The sequence below is a fragment of the Leopardus geoffroyi genome, chromosome E3 (assembly GCF_018350155.1).
Source record: "Leopardus geoffroyi isolate Oge1 chromosome E3, O.geoffroyi_Oge1_pat1.0, whole genome shotgun sequence".
In the NCBI taxonomy this organism is placed as follows: domain Eukaryota; kingdom Metazoa; phylum Chordata; class Mammalia; order Carnivora; family Felidae; genus Leopardus; species Leopardus geoffroyi.
Window position 1 is genome coordinate 34371055 of NC_059340.1, and position 26678 is coordinate 34397732.

Sequence of the window (26678 nt, forward strand, 5' to 3'; positions counted from 1 at the left end):
GGGGGAAAGGGAGTATATGTCGGGAAGGATGGAGGAGGAGGGGGAGGAGCTGACAGTGGTTGCGTCCAAGCCAACCCGGGGTGGGGTGGGGAGAGATAAAAGGTACGCATGCGCACTCGCTTGCTCGCGGCTGGGCACAACCACCCCGCGGGGCGTCCAGTCGGGGTCACGTGACCCGCCCTAGCGACCGCGCCCCGCGGGGGCTTTTCAGGCGCTTCCCGGCCTCAGGGGAAGCAAAAGTAAGTCGGGCCTCCGCGCCTCGGAGTCGCTGGGGTGTCGGGGGTGGCAGCCAGCCTGCTCCAGCCCTTTGGGCTTCCAAAGGGGAGGAGGGACGTGGAGAAAGAGAAGGAAACGCCCAACTTGTGTCCAGCTTGGCAGAGTGCTCCCCCATCTGTTTATTTCAGTGTCCCATTTCTCTCACGGGCAATTTGGGCCTCCGAGCTCGAAGAAAAACTCGCAAGTTGCAAGGCCAGCGGGCTGGTCTTCGGGCACAGCGTCCCGTGTCGCGGCCGCCAGTCCACCCTGGAGGCCGCCAGCGCAACGGAGCGCGGGACGGGGAGCCCAAGCCGGGGTGGGTGGCGGCCCCGCACCTGTCCCGACAAGCACGCTGCGGGGCCAAGTGCGGGCAGCCTGCGTCACGCGCCAGCCCCCGCCTCCCGCGGCCGGAACCCGCGTGGCCGCGCCGAGTGGACGGCGCGGCCTCCAGTTAACCCGCGCGGCGCGGTGACCCTGTTGCCCCTGCGACCCCGGGGCACCCCAGTGGAAGCAGCCACGCAAACGGGCGATGATCGCACAGAGGCAAACCCGCCACCCCAGACTCCGGCGTCAGGGGCAGGAGCCACCCACGGCTGGAGAAGTCGGCCAGGCCACTATCCCCCACTAGCTGCCACCTCGAGCACCCTCCTCACTTTGACCTACAGGATATGGGTCCGCCTCCTTTATTTTCACCTGACACCGTCCCCTGCTTGTCTTGTGCTGCCCATTCACACTGGCCTTCTTTATGTTTCCCCAGGACACTAAGCTCTTTTCTGCCACAGGGCCTTTGCTCTCATGGTACGCTCTCTCTGGACTCTTCCCCCGCCCCTCAGTTCTCAAGGCTCAGCTCAAATGGCCTGTAAGCACAGAGCTCTTGTCATACCAGCCTTGTTACAGTAGAGCCCTCTACTCTCCTATTGCCTGGTTTTACTGTTTCATACCCCGTATCACTACATGAAATGATCTACTATTGATGTGTTTTCTTACAGGACTGCTGTCTCCAAAAAGTAACTTCTTCAAGGTCAGAATCTTGGCAGTCTTCTTCCTGGTTGGATCTTTAAAAAGATAGGTAAGGTTTAGGAAGAAAGGGGGTTGAAGGCCACGCAGAAAGTACGTGCCAGGCAAAAGTGGGTGTTAGAGGGGAACCCCAAGTTTTCAGGCAGCCAGAGTGGGAGCAGCAGGCCATGAATGCATTTTGTCCATCCACTATCAGAGGCACACAGCCTGGGGCTTACCTCTTTTGCACAAGCACAGCAAAAACTATCTGTTGATTCTGTAATATTAGAAGAATTTTTTCAATGATTACAATAGAAAAACATCTGAAAATCTGTTATTTTTATGGCAAAGAAATTTTTTTTAACATATTTTTTGAGAGACGGAGAGAGACAAAGCAGGAGCAGGGGAGGGGCAGAGAGAGGGAGGCATAGAATCCAAAGTAGGCTCCAGGCTCTGAGCTGTCACCACAGCCCCACACAGGGCTCGAACCCACAAACCTCGAGATCATGACCTGAGCCAAAGTTGAGCACTTAACCGACTGAGCCACCCAGGCGCCTGTATGGCAAAAAATGTTTAATTTGAGGGCATTTTCATAGAGATTTTTCTGAGACTTGCCAAGGTCTTAAATGAGTGTTCTCTCTCTCTCTCTTCCTCTCTTCCTCCCCCTCCCTACCCCCAGACACACAGAGATGACTCTGGAGACCCAAGCTATTGGTCAGTTTCATTCTAAACTGCTGTTTATAAAACCTAAGCAGCATTATTACACGTCAATACCTGCTGGGTGCTCATAGCCAACCTGCAAGGGCTATGGGATGAGGCTCACCTGTGGCTACTGTAAAAACAGTATATGGCCTATGCTATGATGGCGGAAAGTTAGATTTGTAAGGAGGATAAATGGGTATTTCCCAGTGGTGGAATTTCAGAGGACTTCCTGGGGGGGGGGGGGGGGGGGAAGCATTGCTAGACCATGAAGCACAGCCAAGGCTCCTGGAAGGCAGAGGCCCCTCAGAGCACTGGGACACGTTAGTTGAAAGGCACAGAGATACAAAGCACCTGGGTGGCTCAGTTGGTTAAGTGTCTGACTTCAGCACAGGCCATGGTCTCACAGCTTATGGGTTCAAGCCCCACATCAGGCTCTGTGCTGACAGATCAGAGCCTGGAGCCTGTTTCAGATTCTGTGTCTCCCTCTCTCTCTCTTCCCCTCCCCCGCTCATACTCCGTCTCTGTCCAAAATAAACAAACATTAGGGGCACCTGGTTGGCTGAGTCGGTTGGGTGTCCGACTTCAGCTCAGGTCACCATCTCGCGGTCCGTGAGTTCGAGCCCCGCATCGGGCTCTGGGCTGATGGCTCAGAGCCTGGAGCCTGCTTCCGATTCTGTGTCTCCCTCTCTCTCTGCCCCTCCCCCGTTCATGCTCTGTCTCTCTCTGTCTCAAAAATAAATAAACGTTAAAAAAATTTTTTTTTAAAAAAACAAAATAAATAAATATTAAAAAATAAAATAAAGGGATGGGGCGCCTGGGTGGCTCCGTTGGTTAACCGTGTGACTTCGGCTCAGGTCGTGATCTCATGATCCGTGAGTTCGAGACCCGCGTCAGGCTCTGTGCTGACAGCTCAGAACCTGGAGCCTGCTTCTGATTCTGTGTCAACCTCTCTCTCTGACCCTCCCCCCATTCATGCTCTGTCTCTCTCTGTCTCAAAAATAAAACGTTAAAAAAAATTTTTTTAATTAAATTAAATTAAATTAAATTAAATTAAATAAAGGGGTGCCTGGGTGGCTCAGTTGGTTAAGCGTCCGACTTCAGCTCAGGTCATGATCTCACGGTTTGTGGGTTCGAGCCCTGCGTTGGGCTCTGTGCTAACAGCTCAGAGCCTGGAGCCTGTCCCGGATTCTGTCTTCCTTGCTCTCTGCCCATCCCCCATTCACACTCTGTCTCTGTCTTTCTCAAAAATAAACAAACATTAAAAAAATAATAATAAAAAGAAAGGCACAGACATGGAAAAGGCTTACAAAACCAGTAATAATCTAGTTTGACTTGAACCCCTTTTTTTTTCTTTCTATTGATGAGATAGTGCCATCTAGTTTGGCTTTCTAAATAACTTTATAGGCACTTCCTGTCTGAATGACCTTGGGCACATTAGTAAGACTCTTTGAGCATCAAAAATGGAGATGATAACAGAAATTCCTGAGGTTTGCTTTCAAGATTCAATGAGAATAAATGAGAAAAGAACTGAGTTCCTCACACATCCACAAAATTACTCAATAAAGACTGGCACTAAAAAAAAAAAAAAAAAAATTAGTCCTCAAGGGGCCTGAGAAAGTGATCCTGGATTAGCCTCCAACCTTGGAATTGGGAGGTTTATAGGAGCCACAGTGCATGTGACATCTCTCAGCTAAACTCTGGAAACTTCACATCCATTTAAAGTAAGTAGCATTTGATGACTGAAGAAAATGTGAGTTAATGTATACTTTCTTCTTTTTTTTTTTTTCCATAGGCTCCATGCCCAACGTGGGGCTGGAACTCAGGACCCCAAGATCAAGAATCACAAGTTCCACAGACTAGGGCAGCCAGGTGCCACTGCACTTTGATTTTTAACACCTTCCAGACTTTTAGGTATGTATACATAAAGACTTTTTTTTTAAGTTTTTTTTTTTAACATTCATTTATTTTTTTTTTATTTTTTTTTTTTAACGTTTATTTATTTTTGAGACAGAGAGAGACAGAGCATGAACGGGAGAGGGGCAGAGAGAGAGGGAGACACAGAATCTGAAACAGGCACCAGGCTCTGAGCTGGCAGCACAGAGCCCGACGCGGGGCTCGAACTCACGGATCGCGAGATCGTGACCTGGCTGAAGTCGGACGCTTAACCGACTGAGCCACCCAGGCGCCCCAACATTCATTTATTTTTGAGAGAGAGAGCGTGAGTGGGTGAGGGGCAGAGAGAGACAGAGACACAGAATCTGAAGCAGGCTTCACGCTCTGACCTGTCAGCACATAGCCCGATGCAGGGCTCGAGCAAACCTCGAGATCATGACCTGAACCAAAGTCGGATGCTTAACTGACTGAGCCACCCAGGCACCCCTATATGTAAACACTTTTAAACACAAAAGATATATTACACAGCTTGTTATGAAATTGACCTTTTATTTTCCATTTTGTAATATATCTTGGACATCTTTTCTTTTTTTAAAATTTTTTTTTTCAACGTTTATTTATTTTTGGGACAGAGAGAGACAGAGCATGAACGGGGGAGGGGCAGAGAGAGAGGGAGACACAGAATCGAAACAGGCTCCAGGCTCTGAGCCATCAGCCCAGAGCCTGACGCGGGGCTCGAACTCACGGACCGCGAGATCGTGACCTGGCTGAAGTCGGATGCTTAACCGACTGCGCCACCCAGGCGCCCCTTGGACATCTTTTCCATGCCAACAGTATACAGTTGACCCTTGAATGATGTGGAGGTTAAGGGTATGACCCCACGCACAGTTGAAAATCCATGTGACTTTGTACACCCCTGAAACTAAACTACTGACAGCTTTCTATTGATTGGAAGCCTCATCCATCATAACATATACAGTTGGCTAACATGTAGGTTGTATGCTATGTATGTATTATACACTGTGTTCTTACAATAAAGGAAGCTAGAGAGAAGAAAATGTGACTAAGAACATTACAAGGAAGAATAAATACATTCACAGACCTGTACTGTATTGACTGAAAAAAATTTGCATATAAGTGGATCAACGCAGTTCAAACCCATGTTCCTTAAAGGTCAACAGTAGTCACCTGCTTACTTCTTTTTTTTTTTTTTTTTTTTAACGTTTTTTATTTATTTTTGAGACAGAGACAGAGCATGAACAGGGGAGGGGCAGAGAGAGAGGGACACACAGAATCGGAAATCCGAGCCATCAGCCCAGAGCCCGACGCGGGGCTCGAACCCACGGACCGCGAGATCGTGACCTGAGCTGAAGTCGGACGCTCAACCGACTGAGCCACCCAGGTGCCCCTGCTTACTTCTTATTAACAGTCACATAGTACCCCATGGTATAGGCCCATCATAATGTATCAGTTCATCACCACAAAGCATGAACTGTTTGGCTGTTTTCAGTGTTTTAGTACTATAGGAACACGTACTCAGGGTCTCTGTACAACTAACTCATCTTGGCCATCCTTTAATTCCTCCTTTCCTATATATTCCATGAGGTAGAATCCCCTGTAAGAGCACCGTATTCTGTATTCACTGGTTCTAACAAGTACTCCTTGTTCCAACGGAAGAATTCCAATTGCACAGAAGAACAGAAAGTAAGAAGTGAAAAGTTATTCCACCTACCTTGTCTGGCATGTGTCTCAATCCTATACTCAAGAGCTAACATGTAACCTTTGGAAATGGTGTCCTTGTGTATGTGTGTATGTAACTATACATATGTATGTCCCCACTTTATGGAAAAGCACGCGATCATTTTATGAGTACTATCGCACTCTTCTGTCTCTTAACATAGTTTGACACCATTCCTTGTCAGTACATAAATCCTTTTAAAATATTCTGAAAGGGACTCCTGGGTGGCTCACTCGGTTGAGCAGCCGACTCCTGACTTTGGCTCAGGTCATGATCTCATGGTTCATGGGATCAAGCCCCATGTCAGGCTCTGTCTCTCTCAAAAATAAATATACATAAAAAAAATACAAAAAAAGAAAAAGAAAATGTGCTTCAGAAAGGCAGAGCAATTGGCACTGGCTCCCATAAATACATGTGTGCCATTTTTCCATAGTCTTACTAATGGTATTAAAAAAAAAAACAAAAACTCTGCGCTTCGCCGATCAAAGAAATGAAAAAAGGTTATCTCCTTATGGCTGTACTTTGACTAGTCTAGTTTCCCAGGCTGTCATTGGCTTTCTGTTTCGTTTATCCTTTTCCATTTTTCTTGCTTTGAAAATTTTTTTAAAGAGTTCAGTCTTTGAATTTATAGCTCTTGAGTTTTGCATCAGGCTTAGAAAGGCTTTCCACACTCCCAAGATTATTTGTTCACATGATTGAATTAAAATTTTTTTTATGTTTATTCATTTTTGAAAGATACAGAGAGAGCACAAGCAGGGGTGGGGCAGAGAGAGTGGGGGACACAGAATCTGAAGCAGGCTCCAGGCTCTGAGCTGTCAGCACAGAGCCCGACGTGGGGCTCGAACTCATGAACCATGAGATTGTGACCTGAGCCGAAGTCGGACGCTCAACTGACTGAGCCACCCAGGCGCCCCCATGTGATTGAATTAAAACTGAAATGGAAGCCCATCGCTTTCCTTCTCTCCTGGACTACCACACAGCAATGTCAAGAGAATGGGTGATACCCACAGCTTCTCGTGATACATGATGCGTGCATTCATCACAGTAGGCCATACACGCGGCCTCATAGATCAATTACTGCCAGGAAAGCTCAAAGTTAGAATGAAGGGCATGAGTCAAAAGACATGAGAAAAGTCAAATAACGTTGTGAGCACAAGAGGTCAATAAAAATAAGATAAAATCAAACATCTTTTACTTAACATTTCACCGCACATACATTTAAATAAAGGCAGTCCTTTTTGGGGTTTAATACGTTGCCTGCTCAAGTTTAGCACCAGTGTTGGCGTTATTAAGTACGCTCTTGAGCTGGTTTCTGAATTTCACTTTTGCTACAAGACATGGCATCTGGTTCCTCCAGAGGGGGTGAGCTGAGGGAGAATGCCAGGAGGAAGTTCTCCTTTTTATGACCTAGCCTCAGAAGTCATACAGCATGTGTACAGTCTCTTCCATGGAAGCAAGCCACTAACTCTGGGTCGCGTTCAAGGCCAGGGGGATTGGCTCCACCTTTGAAGGGAGGCATGCCATAGAAATGGGGATATACTTTAAAACACCACATCTCGATCGTACCCGTGCTGCACTCAGCTTCCTACTGAGGGTGAGAATCTTTGACCGTGCAGTCCTGGACTCCAAAGGTGGGGTGGCTTGTTGGAGATGCGGGTGACTCCCCCCACTCACATTTCAGTCACCGTGTATGGGAACAATGATCTGCTCTTCTGGGAGGTGGGGGAAGGAGTGTGGGAGGGATGTGTTCTGATTCCTTCTCATGCCTTTCCTGTGATCAAATGTGGTCACAACTCACCTCACTTGGTAAATTAAAGGGACGTGTTTCTCCCTAAACTCTCGTTTTCTGTAGAAACACAGAAAACAAATTGTGACAGAAGATTTTCGACAGATTTGAAACCTTATATGTTCTCCTCCCCTTGCTATGAAATGCAGCTTACCTTGGGCAATTTCTTAAGAAAAAGAAAATACTGCTAGTCTTGCAGTGCCTGGGTGACTCAGTTGATTGAGCATCCGACTCTTGATTTCAGCTCAGATCATGCACCCGGGGTCATGGGATACAGCCAGCTTAAGATTCTCTCTCTCTCTGTCTCTCTGTCTCTCTCTCTCTCTGTCTCTCTCTCTGTCTCTCTCCCCTCCCCCCCCCCCCCCCCCCCCGCCCAGAGAAAAAGAAAGAAAAAATACTGCTAGTCTGTTTATAACACAGAAAAAAGTGTCAGAGAATCTCAGACCTTGTGGGGGAAATTATAAATTCTCCCAAAGGTCTCTCAAAACTGAGCACAGAATGGGATAATGTAAGCATGTTGGAGACTGCATGCTTCTCTCCCAATATCCATTTGACAGTTATTTTTTGCAAACAGAGCCTAAATTGTATTCAAGTGGGCAGTGTGCCCAGCTTAAGGACTACATTTCCCAGCCTCCTTTGCAAGGAAGGGAGGATGATGAAATCATAAGAGGAAGTCATTGGGTGGGGCTTCCAGGAAAGCTATTTAAAAGGAAGTGACTTAGCTTGGTCTCTTGCTCTTGCTACTTCCTCCTTCCTGTTGCCTGGAACTCAAACAAGGTAGCCAGGGCTGCAGCAGCCATCTTTGACCATGAGGTAACCTTGAGGAAGGAAGCCATATGCCGAGAATAGTGGAGCAGAAAGGAGGAAGTCTGATGAATTTGTGGATGTCCTCAGACCACTATTTAAGTAAAAGAAAAGCCGTCTAGTTCATATGAGCAGCTGTGGTTGGGTCTCTGCACCAACAGCTAAACGCAATCCATTGCTCGTTATATGTAAAGGACGTACTAATCTGCACAGTGCTAAATAAATGTAATCTGTAGCTTGGGGAAATTTGAGGTTGCTGGTTGTGCTTCCTCTTTGCTTTTACCCACCTTTTATGCAACTTTGCCCCATTACAACAGCGTGTTCCTTCCAGGGCTGGTGTTCAGCCTGGAACTGTAGCTGCAAGTTGCTGCCAGTTATCAGATAGTACTCCGGTTAGGAACGATCTCTCTTTCTGGCTCCTCTCTGAGGGGTGAATCACAGGCAATTAAGTGCATTCAGAAAGACAGCCCGTGGCCTTTCCGACTTGTGAGAACTCTGCCTGTGGTGCCCAGGGCTTGGGCTGAAGGTACGCTTCAGCCCGGTGGTGATGTCACTGTGAAAAGTCTCATGATAACGCTGTTTCTCAGGCCTCCGGCTTCTGCCTGCTAAGTGATTCCTTCACTTTCCTAAAATCGGTGGGGGTTTTTTAAATGTTTGTTTTTGAGAGAGAGGGAAAGAGAACACGAGCCAGGGAGAGGCAGAGAGAGAGGGAGACAGAGAATCCCAAGAAGGCTCTATGCTGTCCACGCAGAGCCCAACACAGGACCCAAACTCACGAACCATGAGATCATGACCTGAGCTGAAACCAAGAGTCAGATGCCTAACAGACTGAGACACTCAGGTGCCCCCCAAAACCAGTTTTAAAATGGCACAGCTCTCAGGGGCACTGGGGTGGCTCATTCGGTTCAGCATCCAACTTCAGTTCAGCCCATGATCTTGCAGTTCATGAGTTCGCGCCCCATGTCAGGCTCTGTGATGACAACTCAGAGCCTGGAGCCGCTTCAGATTCTGTGTCTCCCTCTCCCTCTCTCTACCCGTCCTCTACTTGTGTGTGCGCTCTCCTCTCTCTCTCAAAAATAAACATTTAAAAAACAAAATAAAATAAAGTAATAAAATGGCACAGCTCTGAAAAACAAAGGCTCAGTTCCGTTTGCCAGCCGGGGTCTCACTAGAGAAACAGCTTCTCATTGAGGCGAGTTGTCTGTGCAGTGGAGTCACAGTATCTGACCGCAACCAGCATCCTGAAACAGTAATGCAGGCTCTCGAATTCAGTCCCCAGCTCTGTGATTCTCACCTGAATCCCCCCCCCCCCCCCGGTCGATCTCATTCAAATGCACAGCCCAGTTCCACACAGCTGGGGTGCGCCCTGGGTGGGTGCCCGTCCAATGCCCCAGCGATGCCTGTGCCCCAATGCGCAGACGGCATCTTGAGTGGGAAGGCATTTGCTGGCTGTTCTCAAAACACAGTCCCAGGCTGTCAGGCACCTTCTTGTCATTTAGGTCTCAGTTCACATGTCACTTCCTCTGAGCAGTCCTCCTTGACCGGGCGTTCCCCAGCAGAGTCTCCCAGCCCCCATCACTTCTACCTCACCCACATTTCACCTGCAGCACATGCCCCCCCCCCCCCATGCACCGCATGTTTATATGCATCCTCCCCCCCGCCCCCAACCTCCACTACAATTGACATAGGATCATGTCAACTGATTCTCTTAGTCACAAATTTAGAATTTGGATGGAGACCAGAAATTGGGAGCTAAGTAACATTAATGGCTAGGTGATTCTTTTTTTTTTTTTTTTTTTTTTAATTTATTGTCAGATTGGTTTCCATACAACACCCAGTGCTCATCCCAACAGGCGCCCTCATCAATGCCCATCACCCACTTTCCCCTCTCCCCCACCCCCCCATCAACCCTCAGTTTGTTCTCAGTATCCAAGAGTCTCTTATGGTTTGTCTCCCTCCCTCTCTGTAACTTTTTTTCCCCTTCCCCTCCCCCATGGTCTTCTGTTAAGTTTCTCAGGATCCACCTATGAGTGAAAATATGGTATCTGTCTTTCTCTGCCTGGCTTATTTCACTCAGCATAATACCCTCCAGTTCCATCCACGTTGCTGCAAAAGGCCAGATTTCATTCTTTCTCATTGCCAAATACTATTCCATTGTATATATAAACCACATCTTCTTTATCCATTTGTCAATTGATGGACCTTTAGGATCTTTCCATAATTTGCCTATTGTTGAAAGTGCTGCTATAAGCATTGGGGTACATGTACCCCTATGCATCAGCACTCCTATATCCCTTGGGTAAATGCCTGGTAGCACTATTGCTCGGTCATAGGAAAATTGTATTCTTAATTTTTTGAGGAACCTCCACACTGTTTTCCAGAGCAGCTGCACCAGTTTGCCTTCCCACCAGCAGTGCAAGAGGGTTCCCATTTCTTCGCATCCTTGCCAACACCTATAGTCTCCTGATTTGTTCATTTTAGCCACTCTGACTGGTGTGAGGTGGTATCTGAGTGTGGTTTTGACTTGTGTTTCCCTGACGAGGAGTGACATTGAGCATCTTTTCATGTGCCTGTTGGCCATATGGATGTCTTCTTTGGAAAAGTGTCTATTCATGTCTACTGCCCATTTATTCACTGGATTATTTATTTTGGGAGTGTGGAGTTTGTGAGTTCTTTATAGATTTTGGATGCTAGCCCTTTATCCGATAGGTCATTTGCAAATATCTTTTCCCATTCCGTCGATTGAATGGCTAGGTGATTCTATTCCTCCATAACCCAGGACATAACCCAGCCTAGGAGCCACCTCTGTTTCCCTACCGCCGCCCCCCCCCCCCCCCCCCCCCCCGCTCTCAAATTCATTTCGTATTAAGCTGGAGCTTCATAGTTTCTAATGTTTGCATGATCCCAGTGTACTACTATTAGCCTTTTGGCATTTTTCCTTCCAGTCTTTTAATACTTTTTTCCAGTCTTGCGGCTCTTGGATGGCTCTGTCAGTTGAGCATTCTGCGACTTCAGCTCAGGTCATGATCTCACGGTTCATGGGTTCGAGCCCTGCGTTGGGCTGTGTGCTGACAGCTCGGAGCCTGGAGCCTGCTTCAGATTTGTATCTCCCTCTCTCTCTGTGCCTCCCCCACTCATTCTCTCTTTCTCTCTCAAAAATAAACATTAAAAAATGTATATATTTTTCAAGTCTTTTATATTAACATAATTATTTCCATAATTAACAGCAGGGCCCCTGGCTCCTATGGGCTTGGCCAGCCAGTTGTGCTCATCTATCCAACTCCTTCTCCAGTGACATCATGAGGTGGCTTGAAATCAGCCACGGGGGGTGGGTGGGGGGTGGGGGATGTTTACAGCATGAAAATCAGCAAATACCGCAAACCAGAGCTTTTCTTTTCAGGGAGTCACTTGTTAAGAACCCGTCAACTCGCCATTGATTTGACTTATAAGACATTGGGTTTCCCCAGCCACGTATCCACTGACTAGTTAACACTCTCCTAAAGTGTACTAGATTAGGTCCTTTTAAATGGAGACAGATGCCATATAAATAAACACAGAAACAAGAAACTTCTAGGAAGTGATAAAGTATAAAGAAAATTAATGAAACCACTGATAATGTTGAACGTATTCCTTTTCTCCCCTGCCCCCCATCATAAACAATTCCTCAAGTTTCAAAAAGGTCTAAGAAAATGGGACGCCTGGCTTGCTCAGTCAGTTAAGCATCCGACTCACTGGTTCATGAGTTCAAGCCCCAAGTCGGGCTCTGTGCTGACAGAGTGGAGCCTGCTTGGGATTCTCTGCCTCCCTCTCTTTGTCCTCCCCTGCTCATACTCCCTCTCTCTCTCTTAAAAATACATGAATAAACGTTTTTAAAAATGCCTAAGAAAAAAAGAAATAAAAGGTCTAAAGGGCATTCTTCCTAATGGCTGCGTATTATTTACTCCTTGTAATAATAATCTTCTGATGTATTTATGCTTTCCTCGGCAGTTCAGAGTTTCTCAGCCTCAGCACTGTTGATATTCTGGGTCGAATAACTTCTGTGGGGGGCTGTCTCATGCTTTGATACGTGGCTTTTACCCACTAGATGCCAGTAGCAATGCCCACTGCACACCAGCTGTGGCAACCAGAAATGTCTCCAAGTCTCGCCCCCTGGTGGTGAAAATCGCCCCAGCTGAAGGTCACTGACTCAGCTGGACTTGACCTTAGCAAAGACTTCCAGGAAGGAAGCACGTCTCAGAGAGTGGCCCCATGATCAGTAGCAGGTGTGCCAACTGGGAACTTACTAGAAACGAAGATTCTCTAAAGTAAAAACCATGATTAATTAATATAAAAAGTTTTAATAAATAAAAAATAAAAAATTTTTAAATTTGTTTTCATTTTTCAGAAAGAGTGTGCATGACAGCTGGGGAAGGGCAGAGAGAAAGGGAGACAGAGGATCCCAAGTGGACAGTGACAGCAGAGAGCCCGATGTGGGGCTCAAATTCACGAACTGCGAGGTCATGGCCTGAGCCAAAGTTGGACGCTTAACTGACTGAGCCACCCAGGCGCCCCTAAAAAATCTTTTTTAATTTTTTAAAAAGCGGCGGGGGAGGAATCAGTTAAGCATCTGACTCTTGATCTCAGCTCAGGTTTTGATCTCAGGGTTGTGAGTTCAAGCAAGCCCCACTTTGGGCTCCACGTGGAGCATACTGAAAGGAAGGAAGGAAGGGAAGAAAGAAATGACAATTCTCAGGCACCTCTCCAGACACCTGAAATCAGAATCTATGGGGTGGGACCAGGCAGTCTGTGCTTTAACAAGCCCTCCTGGGGATTCTGATGCACACTCCAGCTTGATAAGGTCCAGATATGAAGGTTTTCGGAATCACAACACTGTTCCGTGCCGTCCTGCAGTGCGTGGTTGTGGTTGCATCATAATCATGTCCCCCCCCAAGCCCCCCGCACCCGCTGATCCTTGGCTGGTACAGGTGATTAGAGAAAATTAGCTGAGTTCAGGTGTACTTTTGACTTAGGTACCACCTTTCAGCCCGAGATTACCAAACACCATTTATTTTTACCCCAGGGAGGCTCTGGGAGGCTCCAGGGCCAGAGGCAAAGTTAAGAATAGAAAGCAAACGGGTCCTGACTGTACGTTCCAACCACCACGGGGTGTTTTCTCCACTACATGTAAACCGTGGTTTTCTAAATAAAGAGCAGTTTGGTCTTTTCAGAAACCAAAGAACCACAAAATGCAAAGCCAAGCCAAGATGTACCACTAGTCGCAACCTCCTGCTCTTCTTAGAGTCTTGTACATTGGCTACCGTGAACTCAGTCAGAAATATGGGTTCCCAGGGGCACCTGGGTGGCTCAGTTGGTTGAGCCTCTGGTTCTAGATTTCAGCTCAGGTCATGATCCCAGGGCTGTGGGATCAAGCCCCATGTCAGGATTCATCTGCACCGCACAGCGTGGAAGCTGCTTAGGATTCTCTCTCTCTCTCCCTCTGCCCCTTCTCCCTTGCTCATGCGCGCTCTCTCTTTCTTAAAATTAAAAAAAAAAAAAAAAGAAGTAAAAAAAGAAATATGGGTTCACAAGCTTTCTTCCATGGTTCATAAATGGGGGTTCCTACCACTGGAACAAGAATGCCTCTGGTCTAGCAGAGGTGGGGGTATCGCCCCATTCTGGGAAGCATTTGGAATGGGGGGTGGTGGGAGATGGCTGTCACAGACACTGGGACTTCTGGTGTTTACTGGTTAGTTCCAGAATGGTTAAACATCTTACAGAGTAGTTTGTGGGACTGTAGAGTGGTACAATCACTTTGAAAAATAAGCCAAGAGTTTCTTTTAAAATTCAACATACAGGGGGTGCCTGGATGACTCAGCCCATTAAGAACCTGACACTTAGTTTAGGCTTAGGTCATGATCTCATGGTTGATGAGTTTGAGCCCATCAGGATCCATGCTGATGGTGCAGAGCCTGCTTGGGATCCTCTCTTCCTCTATCTCTGCCCCTCCCGTAGTCTCTCTCTCTCTCTCTCTCAAAATAAGTGAATAAACTTTAAAGAAAAAAAAATGTTAATTCAGTATACAGGATGCCTGGCTGCCTCAGTTGGTAGGGAATCTTACTCTTGATCTTGGGATTGTGAGTTTAGAGACTTAGGTAATATCCAACTGTGTGGAGATTACTTTAAAAATAAAAACATAGGGGAACCTGGGTGGCTCAGTCAGTTAAGAGTCCGACTTCAGATCATGATCTCACACTCCCTGAGTTCGAGCCCCAATGTTGGGGTCTTTGCTGACAGCTCAGAGCCCGGAGCCTGTTTCCAATTCTGTGTCTCCCTCTCTCTCTGCCCCTCCCCCGCTGGTACTCTGTCTCTCAAAAATAAAAATAAACATAAAAAATAATAAAAATAAACTTCACAAAATAAAATAAAATTCAACATACACTCATGATAATACTCTACCATTTCCACCAATACTCCTAGGTATTTACCAAAGAGAAAAGAAAGCCTATATCCGCACTTATACTTACATGCTCTTCTTTAAAATATTTTTTTTTGTTTAGTATTTATTTATTTGGGTGAGGGAGGGCCAGAGAGAGCCAGAGACACAGGATCTGAAGCAAGCTCTGTACTGAAGGCAGCAAGCCAGAAGCGGGGCTTGAACTCATGAAGTGTGAGATCATGACCTGATCTGAAATCAGATGCTTAACCAACTGAGCCACCCAGGCACCCCCCTGTGTTTCTCTGCAATAGGCAGAAACTGGAAGCAACCCGAATGTCCAACAGGTGGAAAGATAAACAGACCATGGTGCATCCATACAGGGGACTGCTATGCAGCAGTGAGAAGAAATGAACTCTCGGTCCACAGTACAACACGGGTGAATCTCCGAATAACTATGCTAAGTAGAGGAAGCCAGACCCCCTCCCCAAAAAAGTGTGTGCCTTATGATTCATTCCCTTTACAGAAAATGCAAACTAATCTATAGTCACAGAAAACAGATGAAAGGTTGCCTGGGGATGTGGGGGAGGACAGGGAAGGACCAGAAGGAGGGATTACAAGAAGATTCTATTGTAATCTCCTTTGGGAAAGGAAACAGTTTGGGTGATAGTTATGTTAATTAAGCCTCTACGGGGCAGCTCAGGACCTGGCAGCTGGATTCTTTTCAGCAGAGGAAAAGAAAGGAGGTGCCCAAGACAGAAATGACAGTTTTTTATAACCTACCCTTGGAGGTGACGTCCATCACTTCGGCTGTATTCTATTCATTGGAGGCAAGTCAGTGAGTTCAGCCCACACCATGGGGAAGGGAACTACACAAGGGCATGAATACCAGGAGGTGTGGATCTTTGGGGACCCCCTCAGAGGCTGCCCAGCAAAGGAACAGGTGCAAATATGTGCATCTTCCCTAGCTCTTCCTAAACGGGGGTGCGTTAACCACGGCGCTGGCAGACCACAATCCCAAAATCACAAGGACATTTTCTTTCCTTCTTAAAAAATACAGCACTTGTATAGCGTGGAGACTAGAGTTAATAATACCGTGTCGTACATTGGAAAGTTGTTGAAACAGTAAATCTTACAAGTTCTATTCACAAGGAGAAAGGGTCTGTAAAGCTGTGCAGTGATGGATGTTAACTAAATTTACTGTGGTCATCATTTAACAATATATACAAATATTGAATCGTTATGTTGCATACCTAGAACTAATACATGTCAATTGCCAGTTAGATCTCAACTGAAAAAAAAAATTAGAATCAGGTCCCCTGTACCCCAGGGGTGCTAAGAGCTGATGGTACCAATATGTTTGGCAGACTGTGTTTCTGCGAATTCTCCCAGCAGCTGAAGCAACAGCCTTTTGTAAGAGAACGGGAGAGGCCCAGGCTCAGGGTAGGGTGAAGGATTCGAGGGGCGGTACGCTGCATCCTCCAAATGCACTGTGTGGGTTATTGTCTGGGAGCATTCAAACATCTGTTCTAGTAGTCAGGCTACTGCCAGTGACTGAACCACAATGACAAGAAGATCGAATCAGCTAAACCTCACGGAAGTGAATTCCTTGCTCAGGCAGAGCCTGCTCTGGGTCCAGGCAACAATCCATCACAGCTGCTGCCCTCCACGGGATGATGCACAGTGACTCAGGGATGCAGGCAGCTTCTGTCTTGTGACTCCACCCTTCGCAAAGGGGAAGACGAAGCCTGGAGAGTCTTACTTACGGTGGCTTTTTGCTCCCTCAGATAGGAAGTGACACATCACTTCTGATCATAATCTGTTGGCCAGAGCCAGTCATATGACCCTGCCTAACACTATCTCCTGACACCCAAGAACAAAGACCTGGATATTGTGGCAATCCTTAATAACATTTTCATAGAAGGTGGCCCAGCCACACATAAGATTTCACATGTGGTTGTTTTTTTATTTTGTTTAGGTTTTTCAAAATTTATTTATTTTGAGAGAGACAGAGACAGTGTGAGCAGGGGAGGGGTGGGGGGGGGGAGAGAGAATCCCAAGCAGCTTCATGCTCAGTGCAGAGCCACACGTGGGTTTCAAACCCACGAAAGCCTGAGATCATGGCCTGCGAAACCAAGAGTCGGATGCTTAGCTGATGGAGCCACCCAGGCGCCCCTATTTTATTTAAATCCAAGTTAGTTAACATATAGTGTAATCATGATTTCAGGAATAGAAGTTAGTGATTCATCGACAATAAAACACCTGGGGCTTATCCCAACAAGCCCCTCCTTCATGCCCATCACCCATTTAGCCCATTCCCCCACCCAACACCCTGCCAGCAACCCTCAGTTTGTTCTCTGTATTTAAGAGTCTCTTATGGTTTGCCTCCCTCTCTGTTTTTAACCTTATTTTTCCTTCCCTTCCTCTGTGTTCATCTGTTGTGTTTATTAAATTCCACATATGAGTGAAATCATATGATATTTGTCTTTCTCTGACTTATTTCACTCACCATAATATACTCTAGTTCCATCCACGTTTTATAAATGGCAAGGTTTCATTCTTTTTCATTGCCGAGTAATACTCCATTGTACCACATCTTCTTTATCCATTCATCAGTCGATGGGCATTTGGGCTCTTTTGATACTTTGGCTATTGGCTATAAACATTGGGGTGCATGTGCCCCTTCGAATCAGCATTTTTTTGTATCCTTTGGATAAATACCTAGTAGTGCAATTGCTGGGTCTAGGGTAGTTCTATTTTTAATTTTCTGAGGAACCTCACACTGTTTTCCCAAGTAGCTACATCAGTTTGCATTCCCACCAGAAGTACAAAAGTGTTCCCTTTCCTCTGCATTCTCACCAATGTCTGTTGTTTCCTGAGTTGTTAATTTTGATTCTACATGTGTTGATACTTATCATAACGCCTTTGTATTAACTTATTTGATCCCCATAATTCCTCAAGGAGGTTGATATTTTTATTCCTATTTTAAAGAGGAATTGAGGCACAATGAAGTTCCTGTCCACAGAACACTTGTTTTTGTTTATGATATTTCTTTAAAAAATTTTTTTAATGTTTGTTTATTTTTGAGAGAGACAGAGACAGAAACAGAGTGTGAGTAGGGAAGGGGCAGAGGGAGAGGGAGACACAGATTCTGAAGCAGGCTCCAGGCTCCGAGTGGTCAGCATAGAGCCCGATGCGGGGCTCGAACCCATCGCGAGATCACGACCTGAGCCAAAGTCGGACTCTTAACCGACTGAGCCACCCAGGCGCTCAAATAAATAAAAACATTTAAAAAAATTTTTTTTAAAAACACACCAAAGCAATTTGCACAGATTTTTAAACAACTATTTAATATGCGGTGTTGGTGGGGATACAGAGAAATAGGCATTTCATACACTGTCCGGGGTGAGAGTGGAAATGTGGAGGGCGTTCGGCAGTTCGCATCCAAAGATTTCAAATATGTCACCCTAACCCTTCGATTCTATGTTTAGAAATTTATGTGAAGAAAACAAATCTGTATGCAAAGAATTGGTTAGCAGAAAACCCAACCTAGCTTATTACAGAATTATTTGTAGGAACCCAAAACTGAAAATAACCTAAGTGCCCCAAATAGGAAATTAGCTTTAAAATCGACAACCCTGCAGTTCAATGGCATCTGGTGTCGCTGTTGGCGGGTTCGGACCCCATGTCAGGCTCTGTGCTGACAGCTCAGAGCCTGGTGCCTGTTTCAGATTCTGTGTCTCCCTCTCTCTGCCCCTTCCCCTGCTCACACACGGTCTCTTGCTCTCTCTCTCAAAAGTAAACATTGAAAAAAATTCCACAAGATAAATAAAAACATTGGTCAATTGTGACAAATACATGATAATAATGTAAGGTGTTTGTAATATGGGAAAATCATGCAGGAAATGCAGACAGTTTGGGGTATATGGAGAATTGCTGGCACTATCTTCACAACTTTTCTGTAAATTTAAAACTGTTCTAAAACTTTATTATTAAAAAAAAAAAAAATCACCCAGGGTGCCTGGGTGGATCAGTTGATTGAGCATCTGGCTCTTGATTTTGGCTCAGGTTATGATGTCACGGCTGGTGGGATTGAGTCCACATCAGGACTGTTAGGGATTCTCTCTCTCCCTGTCTCTCTCCGCCCCTCCCTTGTGCAAGCTCTCTCTCTCTCTCTCAGAAATAGATAAACATTAAAAAAAAAAATCACAACCAATTGTGATCATTTGGTCCACTTTAAAAAAAACACACACAAGGGTTCTTGCCTCTAGCTGTAAGGACACAAGGCTCTTCCGATTTTGTCATCAGGAATACTGCCGTTTGGAAACAGAGCCTGGCTGTGGCCTGTGGGGGCACCAGGGAAGTTGTTGGCGGAGCTGAGGATAAACACCAGCGATTCTATTCTCAGTAAGTGGCTCTCACCCCTAACCATCCTTCCTTCCCCTTCAGTGTGTATCATATCTGGGCCTGAATTATCCTGTCTGGCTAAGTCCAGATTCTGGGAGACTTCTGGTGTTGGAAAACATTGGGAAATTTCAGTGGATTTGGCTGCAAAGGGACTTCGTGCTTTTTTTTAAACAGGTGACTGACTTCAACATTAATGCCAATGCTTATGACCGGAAATCAGATGATGCAATGCAAAGCAGGAGCATCAGATTTTCAGATGACATGGGGCTTCAGGTGACAGCCAAGCCACTGGTTTGCCAGCCTGGATGGGTGCAGCCCTGAGAAGGTGCTCTTGCAGAAACACCTAGGATCCTGACTTATTCAGTGCAGAGAATAACCACCCCAGAGTTGGGAGTTAGGATCTGGCAAGAGTTTAAATTAGGGGAAATGGTAGTTGAAGAGCTTAAAAACATAGGGAAAAAAAACCAGGGTTGGCGGGGGGAGGGGCGCCTGGGTGGTCAGTTAAGCATCGAACTCTTGCTTTAGGCTCAGGTCATGTTCTTGCTGTGTGTGAGTTTGAGCCTTGAGCCAGACTCTGCGGTAACAGTGTGGAGCCTGCTTGGGATTCTCTGTCTCCCTCTCTCTCTGCCCCTCTCTGGCACTCATTTCTCTCTCTCTCTCTCTCTCTCTCTCTCTCTCTCACTCAAAATAAATACACTTAAAATAAAATTTAAAAAATAATAATACAAAAGAAGAACAAAGGAGTGGCCATCACATCTGTGTGTTCTGAGAAATCATTGAAATTCACTAAAATTATTCTGACAACAAAAATAGCAATGACTAGCATGTTTTGCACACGCAGCAATGCTATGTTCCCTTTATAAAAGAAACCCTCTGACCCCTCTCCCCACAAAACCCAGTCCTGAGGTTGAGGCCTGAATCATTACACATCCCTTGGACAGGCTTGACCCAAACCAATTCAAACAAAGAAAGCAGAAAGTGGCCAAACAGCCAAATTCTTGGCTTTCACCAAGTTGCTAAACGGGCTTTTGAAACTCATGGCAGAGATGATAATCTTGAAAGCCAAGGCTTTTGATGTGCAAGATTCACAAAAGAGACTTTTTTTTTAATGTCTCTTGGATTGGCTAGACTTGGGAAAACAGCATCGACCGTGAGCTGATGAGCTAGTCCATTTTTCTATTCTTTCTACTTGTTTTGTTTTTTCTTTTTTAAAATTTTAAAATTTTATTTTAGAGAGGAGAGGAGGGAGTGGGAGGGGCAGAGAGAGAGAGAGGAAGAGAGAGAATCCCGAGCAGGCTCTGTACTGTCGGCACAGAGCCCGACGCGGGGGTCGGTCTCACAGCTGTGAGATCGTGACTTGAGATGAAATCAAGTCAGACTCAACTGACTCAGCCACCCAGGTGCCCCCGTTTTTTTCTTTAAGTGAACTCTGCACCCAACGTGGGGCTCAGCCTCAAGATGCTGAGATCCAGAGTCACATGCTCCACCGACTAAGCCAGCCAGGCGCCCTTATTCCCTCTAAAATTTTCAGATTAAATATTCTGTGACGGTTAGTTTTAATCTGGAAGCCGGTAAGCCTGCAAGAAGGTTATCGCAATTCGGCAGCAAACAGCCGTTTGGGGAGGGGTGGCCGAGATGGGGAAGATTCAGGAGGCTGGAGAGAAACGGAGGGATATCTGGTGGTAGCCCACTGGACTGTTTCCACATCTCAGGCCTGAAATCCCCATGCATTTCGCTTCTCCTTCACTTTGGGGGCTTCACGCCTGGAGCTGGGCACTTGGGGAGACGCAGAGAGAATACAATCCTAGGTTAGCCACTGCGGTGGTTTCCGAGAAGGGTCTCTGCCCTGGACACCACCTGCTGCGAGGGGACTTGAGGTACATCCAGATGCCTTTGGGCTTCAGTCCAGGTGCCCTGGGAACCTCAAAAGGTTTTCAGTAGGCCGTGGACTGAGCTGGTTTTCAAAGTGCCCTCTACCCCAGCTCCTGCACGGGGCAAGTTGGAGCGGGCTATGAAAATGGACCAGTTTGGGGCGCCTGGGTGGCACAGTCGGTTAAGCGTCCGACTTCAGCCAGGTCACGATCTTGCGGTCCGTGAGTTCGAGCCCCGCGTCAGGCTCTGGGCTGATGGCTCGGAGCCTGGAGCCTGTTTCTGATTCTGTGTCTCCCTCTCTCTCTGCCCCTCCCCCGTTCATGCTCTGTCTCTCTCTGTCCCAAAAATAAATAAACGTTGAAAAAAAAAAATGAGAAAACAGAGACACCCAGCCGCTGGACATGCTGATCCAGCATTTCTGCCTTAGACCTGGGTTCAGACCCAACTCCACCAGTAATGAGTTGTGGGACAGTGGGAAAGCTAATGAATTTCTCCAGACCTTTTTCCACTGGTCAAATGGTGGTTCAGTACTAAGATCTACCATTTAGGGTTTGTGAAGATTGGAGGAGACAATGAATGCATTTATACAAAAATGCCTGATGCTGGGTAGTGTGTTAGGCATTAATTTTCTTGGAAGAGGGAAATATATCAGGAACTGTTATTAGAAACAGGTTCAGGGGCGCCTGGGTGGCTCAGTCGGTTGAGCGTCCGACTTCAGCCAGGTCACGATCTCGCGGTCCGTGAGTTCGAGCCCCGCGTCGGGCTCTGGGCTGATGGCTCAGAGCCTGGAGCCTGTTTCCGATTCTGTGTCTCCCTCTCTCTCTGCCCCTCCCCCGTTCATGCTCTGTCTCTCTCTGTCCCAAAAATGAATAAACGTTGAAAAAAAAATTAAAAAAAAAAAAAAAAAAGAAGAAAATGGACCAGTTAGGAAGCACCTCAGCATTCCTAGTGCTTAATATAGTCACTCTTTCTTCTTTCTTTTTTTAAGCTTATTTATTTTTGAGAGATACAGAGAGAGCACGAGCGGGAGAGGTACAGAAGGAGTCTGAAATCTGAAGCAGGCTCCAGGCACTGAGCTGTCAGCACAGAGCCCGACGTGGGGCTCAAACTCACAAACCGTGAGATCATGACCTGAGCCAAAGTCAGACGTTCATGCGACTGAGCTACACAGGCGCCCCACACCCTTTCTTATTTCTGAAAGCAACCCTGTGCAATGGGAATTGGTTTCCTCATTGGGAAAGCAGGGAATCTGAGATCAGAGAGATCGAGTGAAGGACCCAAGGTCACACAGCAATTAATTACCTGTAAGGTTGCCAGATGAAATGCAACACGCGCATGGAACATACTTACACTAAGAGCTTATTCACTGTTTATCTGAAAGTCAGATGTAACTGTGTGACCTATGCTTTGATTTGCTAAACCTGGCAACCCTAAGTACTGACCCAGCCAGGATTTGAGGCCAGGGTCCCACTCCAAAGTCCTGGTCCTTCCTCCAAACGGCCCCAACTCTAAGGCAAGCATTGGCTTTGGTTCATCTCCATATCCCTACTCATTGCCTTACTGGGGCCTTGCCATCAGCCAGAGGGTCCCCGGAAATGTTTGTCTTGTGAGTATAGAAGTGGGTGAGCAGGGGCACCTGGGGGGCTCAGTCAGTTGAGTAATGCTCAGGTCATGATCTCAAGGTTGTGAGTTCGAGGCCCGTGTCAGACTCTGTGCTGACAGTGGGGGAGCCTGCTTGGGATTCTCTGTCTCCCTCTCTCTCTGCCCCTCCCTCTAAATAAATAAATAAAACAGAAAAAGAAGTGGGTGTACAATGTCAGAGAATTTGGAGACCTTTCTGGAGAATCCAAAATATTGGTATAGTGAGCCTGGTATAGTGGGTAAGAGCACCCATTCTGAAAACTGGGTTCAGGTCCTGCCACTGTCACTTACCTACCAACTGTGTGAATTTGGGCAAGTCACTTAAGCCCCCGTGCATCTGTAAAACGGGGGCGGTAATCCTAGCACTAATAGTAATAACATTCTTCATAGGACTATTTCTAGGACTGTTTCTAGTAAACTCACATAACACCATGCATCATATAGAGGAAGATCATGGGAAATGCTAGCTGCGATGACGAACCAAGAGTAAGATAAAGAGGAAACCAAAATGCCGTAAACCCTCCTCACCCTGCCGGGGACGCCCTGAGAATTCTTTTCCAGGGTGGGAATTGTTTTACTCCCTGTTGGCTCTGTTGGGGTGCATAGACCTCTGCTCCCAGAAGGGGGCGCAGTAAATATCGCTTCAATAAGCGAAGGAGCCAGGAGAGGAGTTTCTCAGGGACCAGAGTCCACCTCTTACAATAACCCCAAACCAAAAGAATCCCACAAAAGCAAAAGCTGTATCAGAGGGCAGTAATCTGAGGGACGACTCCAGAATGTGACAGTGGGTGAGGCCAAGCATCTCATTGAAAAGGGTGTGTGCGTGTGTGTGCTTTCTAAAGATTTTATTTTATTTTATTTTTATTTTTATTTTTATTTTTATTTTTATTTTTATTTTTAGAGAGAGAGAGCATGAGTGGGCGAAGGACAGAGGGAGAGAGAGAGAGAATCCTAACCAGACTCCATGCTCCACGTGGAGCCTGACATGGGGTTCGGTCACACGACCCTGGGATCGTGACCTGAGCCTAAATCAAGAGTTATTCACTCAACCGACTGAGCCACCCAGGGGCCCCTAAAGGTTTTATTTCCAAGTATGCTCCACACCCAATGTGAGGCTCGAACTCAAAACCCCAAGACTGAGATCAAGAGTCACATGCTCTACCGACTCAGCCAGCCAGATGCCCCCAAAAGATTGTGTTCTGAGACAAATGTTTGTTTGCTCAGAAAAAGCAGAGAAGGGGTGGGGGTGGCAAGCCACAACAAATCCTGCCATTAAAGCAAAATTAGTACAGGTCTTAAATTCCAGAGGTTACAAAACAGCCTGGCTGAGGTCATTCATGCCTAATTATTGTGCCTAATAATTACCTTGACTAATTAGAGCAAAGGTTTTGGAGTGTGTTTCTATTCCCAGACATTGAGTCATCAGTGACCCAGAATAAATCATTTCGCTCTATTTGTGTCCTGCATCTTCCACATGGAAGCACCCTCGGCCAGCCCCTCAGGGAAATTCCAAAGGCCCCATTAATTAGTATTCGGAAAACAATGCAATGTGTGTATGTCAGGCCTATAGAAACATGACGTCAATATATTTTGTTTGTTGGGTTCATTTATTTAATTATTCAACTACTCTCCAGGGGCACATACTATTTATTAAGCTCCTACACGGAGCCAGTCCCTGAGATAAGAAGTAGGAATTCAAAGTGAACAAGACAGATGGGCCCCTGTCCTCATGAAGCTTATAGTCACAGATGGTAAGTAAAGCAACAGAGAAAATTATTACAAACTGTTAAGTGCTCTGAGGAAAACAAACACATCTCTGCCAAAGGTACTAGTAGGAGAGGTGATCACGGCCGCTTCTTGGAGGAGGTGGTCCGCAAGCTGAGACCTGAAGGAAATAGGCGGCTGAACCTATATGGAAGACCCGACAGGAAGGAAAGCACAATGGGCGGGCAAGGGTGGTGAAGCGCTCACGACCAGCGTAGACTTTCTGGGTTTGAATCCTGCTCTGCCATTGACTTACGGGAGGATCTTGTGTGAGTTGTTCGCCATTCCTCCACGCCTCAGTTTCTCCATCTGTAGAGCGGGGATAACAACACTTGTCTAGTGGGGCTGTCATGGAGAGTCAGCGAAGGGATATTTGTGAAGCCCCTGAAGCTTTGCCCTGCACGGATCACACATCACCGTGGACGTAAGGGTGTCGATGCGACACATCCCCTCGCTCCCCTGGCTGTCCTGCAGCCAGATGGTTTCCTGTTCTCTCCCTGCTTCCGCCCTGCAGGACCTGCATCCCTCCTGTCCACGTGGGGGCGCGCTCCGGCTCAGCCTGGAAACGCGGGGAGCTGAAGTTCCAACGTTACACGCATCAGGTGTGGACAGCAGTTGGGGGTTGAGGCCTCAGTCTCTCCGCCCTGCACCCAGCCCCCTGACCTGTAGCCTGCATGGTCCCTCAGGTGACTGCACCAGCCCCGGTTAAGCTGACCGCCAGCGGCACACGGCACAAACCTGCTGGGTTCCTCAAGAGAACCCTCTGCTGGTCCTTCTGCGAGCCCTGTCTCATTTCACGCCCTCACAGAGCTTCCTGGAATCACCTCCTGGGGCGGTGATGAGACTCCGTGAGTCTGGAGGGTCAAACATTTTTTTAAGTTTATTTATTTAGAGAGAGAGAACAAGAGCAGGGGAAGGGTGGAAAGAGGGAGAGGGAGAGAGAGAGAGAGAGAGAGAGAGAGAGAGAGAGAGAATCCCATGCAGGCTCCACACTGTCAACGCAGAGCCTGATGTGGGGCTCGAACTCACGAAATGTGAGATTTTGACCTGAGCCGAAATCAAGAGTTGAATGCTTAACCGACTGAGCCACCCAGATGCCCCTCTCGAGAGTCACACTTGTGGAGGCCCTTCACCTGAGGAAGAAGGAATCAGCAGTGTGGTCCATCCCTATGATGGAATAGTATTCAGCCGTAAAAAGGAAAGAAGGTCTGATACTTGCTACAAGGCAGACTGAGGCTCCAGAACATTACCATAAGTGAGGGAAGCCAGACACAAGAGGTCCACTGGTTCTGTACTTCCGTTTATGTGAAATATTTAGTTATTTATTTTAAATGTTTATTTACTTTTGAGAGAGAGAGAGAATGTCAGCAGGGACGGGGGAGGGGCAGAGAGAGAGGGAGACACAGAATCGGAAACAGGCTCCAGGCTCTGAGCTGTCAGCACAGAGCCCGACGTGGGGCTCGAACTCACCGACTGGGAGATCACGACCTGAGCCGAAGTCAGACGCTTAACCGACTGAGCCACCCAGGTGCCCCTATATGAAATATAAAATATTTCAGGATTCAAACCCAGAAATACATAATACACAGAGTCAGAAAGCAGATTCTTGGTTGTAGGGGATGGGGGAGTTTGGAGAACAGGGAAATGAGGGGTGACTGCTTGGTGGGTTAAGGGTTTCCTTTTGGGGTGATGAAAATACCTTGGTGGGGCGCCTGGGTGGCTCAGTCAGTTGAGCATCCGGCTTCGGCTCAGGTCATGATCTCACAGCTCCTGAGTTCAAGCCCCGCGTCGGGCTCTGTGCTGACAACTCGGAGCCTGGAGCCTGCTTCGGAATCTGTGTCTCCCTCACTCTCTGCCCCTCCCCCGCTCACACTCTGTCTCTCTCTCTCAAAAATAAACATTTTTTAAAAATTTAAAAAAGAAAAAGAAAAAATAAAATAGTTTGGAAGCAGATGCAGGTGATGGTTGCACAGGAGTGTGAATGCACCAAACATCACTGAATTGTTCACTTTATTTTTTTAATGTTTATTTATTTTTGAGAGAGAGAGAGCCAGAGCATGAGCAGGGGTGGAGCAGAGAGAGAGGGACACACAGGATCGGAAACAGACTCCAGGCTCTGAGCTGTCAGCACAGAGCCCGACACAGGGCTCGAACTCATGGACCACAAGATCATGGCCTGAGCCGAAGTCCTATGCTTAACCGGCTGAGCCACCCAGGCGCCCTTGAATTGTTCACTTTAAAGCGATTAACACTGGGGTGCCTGCATGGCTCAGTGAGTTGAGTGACTCTTGGCTTCGGCTCAGGTCATGATCCCACAGTTTGTGAGTTCCAGCCCTGCCCTGTGCTGACAGTGTGGAGCCTGCCTGGGATGCTCTCTCCCTCTCTCTCTGCCCCTCCCCTGCTAGTTT

General features: G+C 46.9%; 1 protein-coding gene across 1 annotated transcript in view; it reads left to right on the forward strand.

Moving 5' to 3' along the window:
- Positions 1-26678, forward strand: part of LOC123589087 — a 31771-nt gene that overhangs the window by 264 nt on the left and 4829 nt on the right. The window contains exons 2-6 of the mRNA XM_045460728.1: positions 245-571; positions 1245-1276; positions 3746-3864; positions 18895-18993; positions 24785-25118. Of these exons, the coding sequence (XP_045316684.1) occupies positions 245-571; positions 1245-1276; positions 3746-3864; positions 18895-18993; positions 24785-24896 (689 nt within the window). The 3' untranslated portion in view covers positions 24897-25118. The remainder of the gene's footprint in view (positions 1-244; positions 572-1244; positions 1277-3745; positions 3865-18894; positions 18994-24784; positions 25119-26678) is intronic.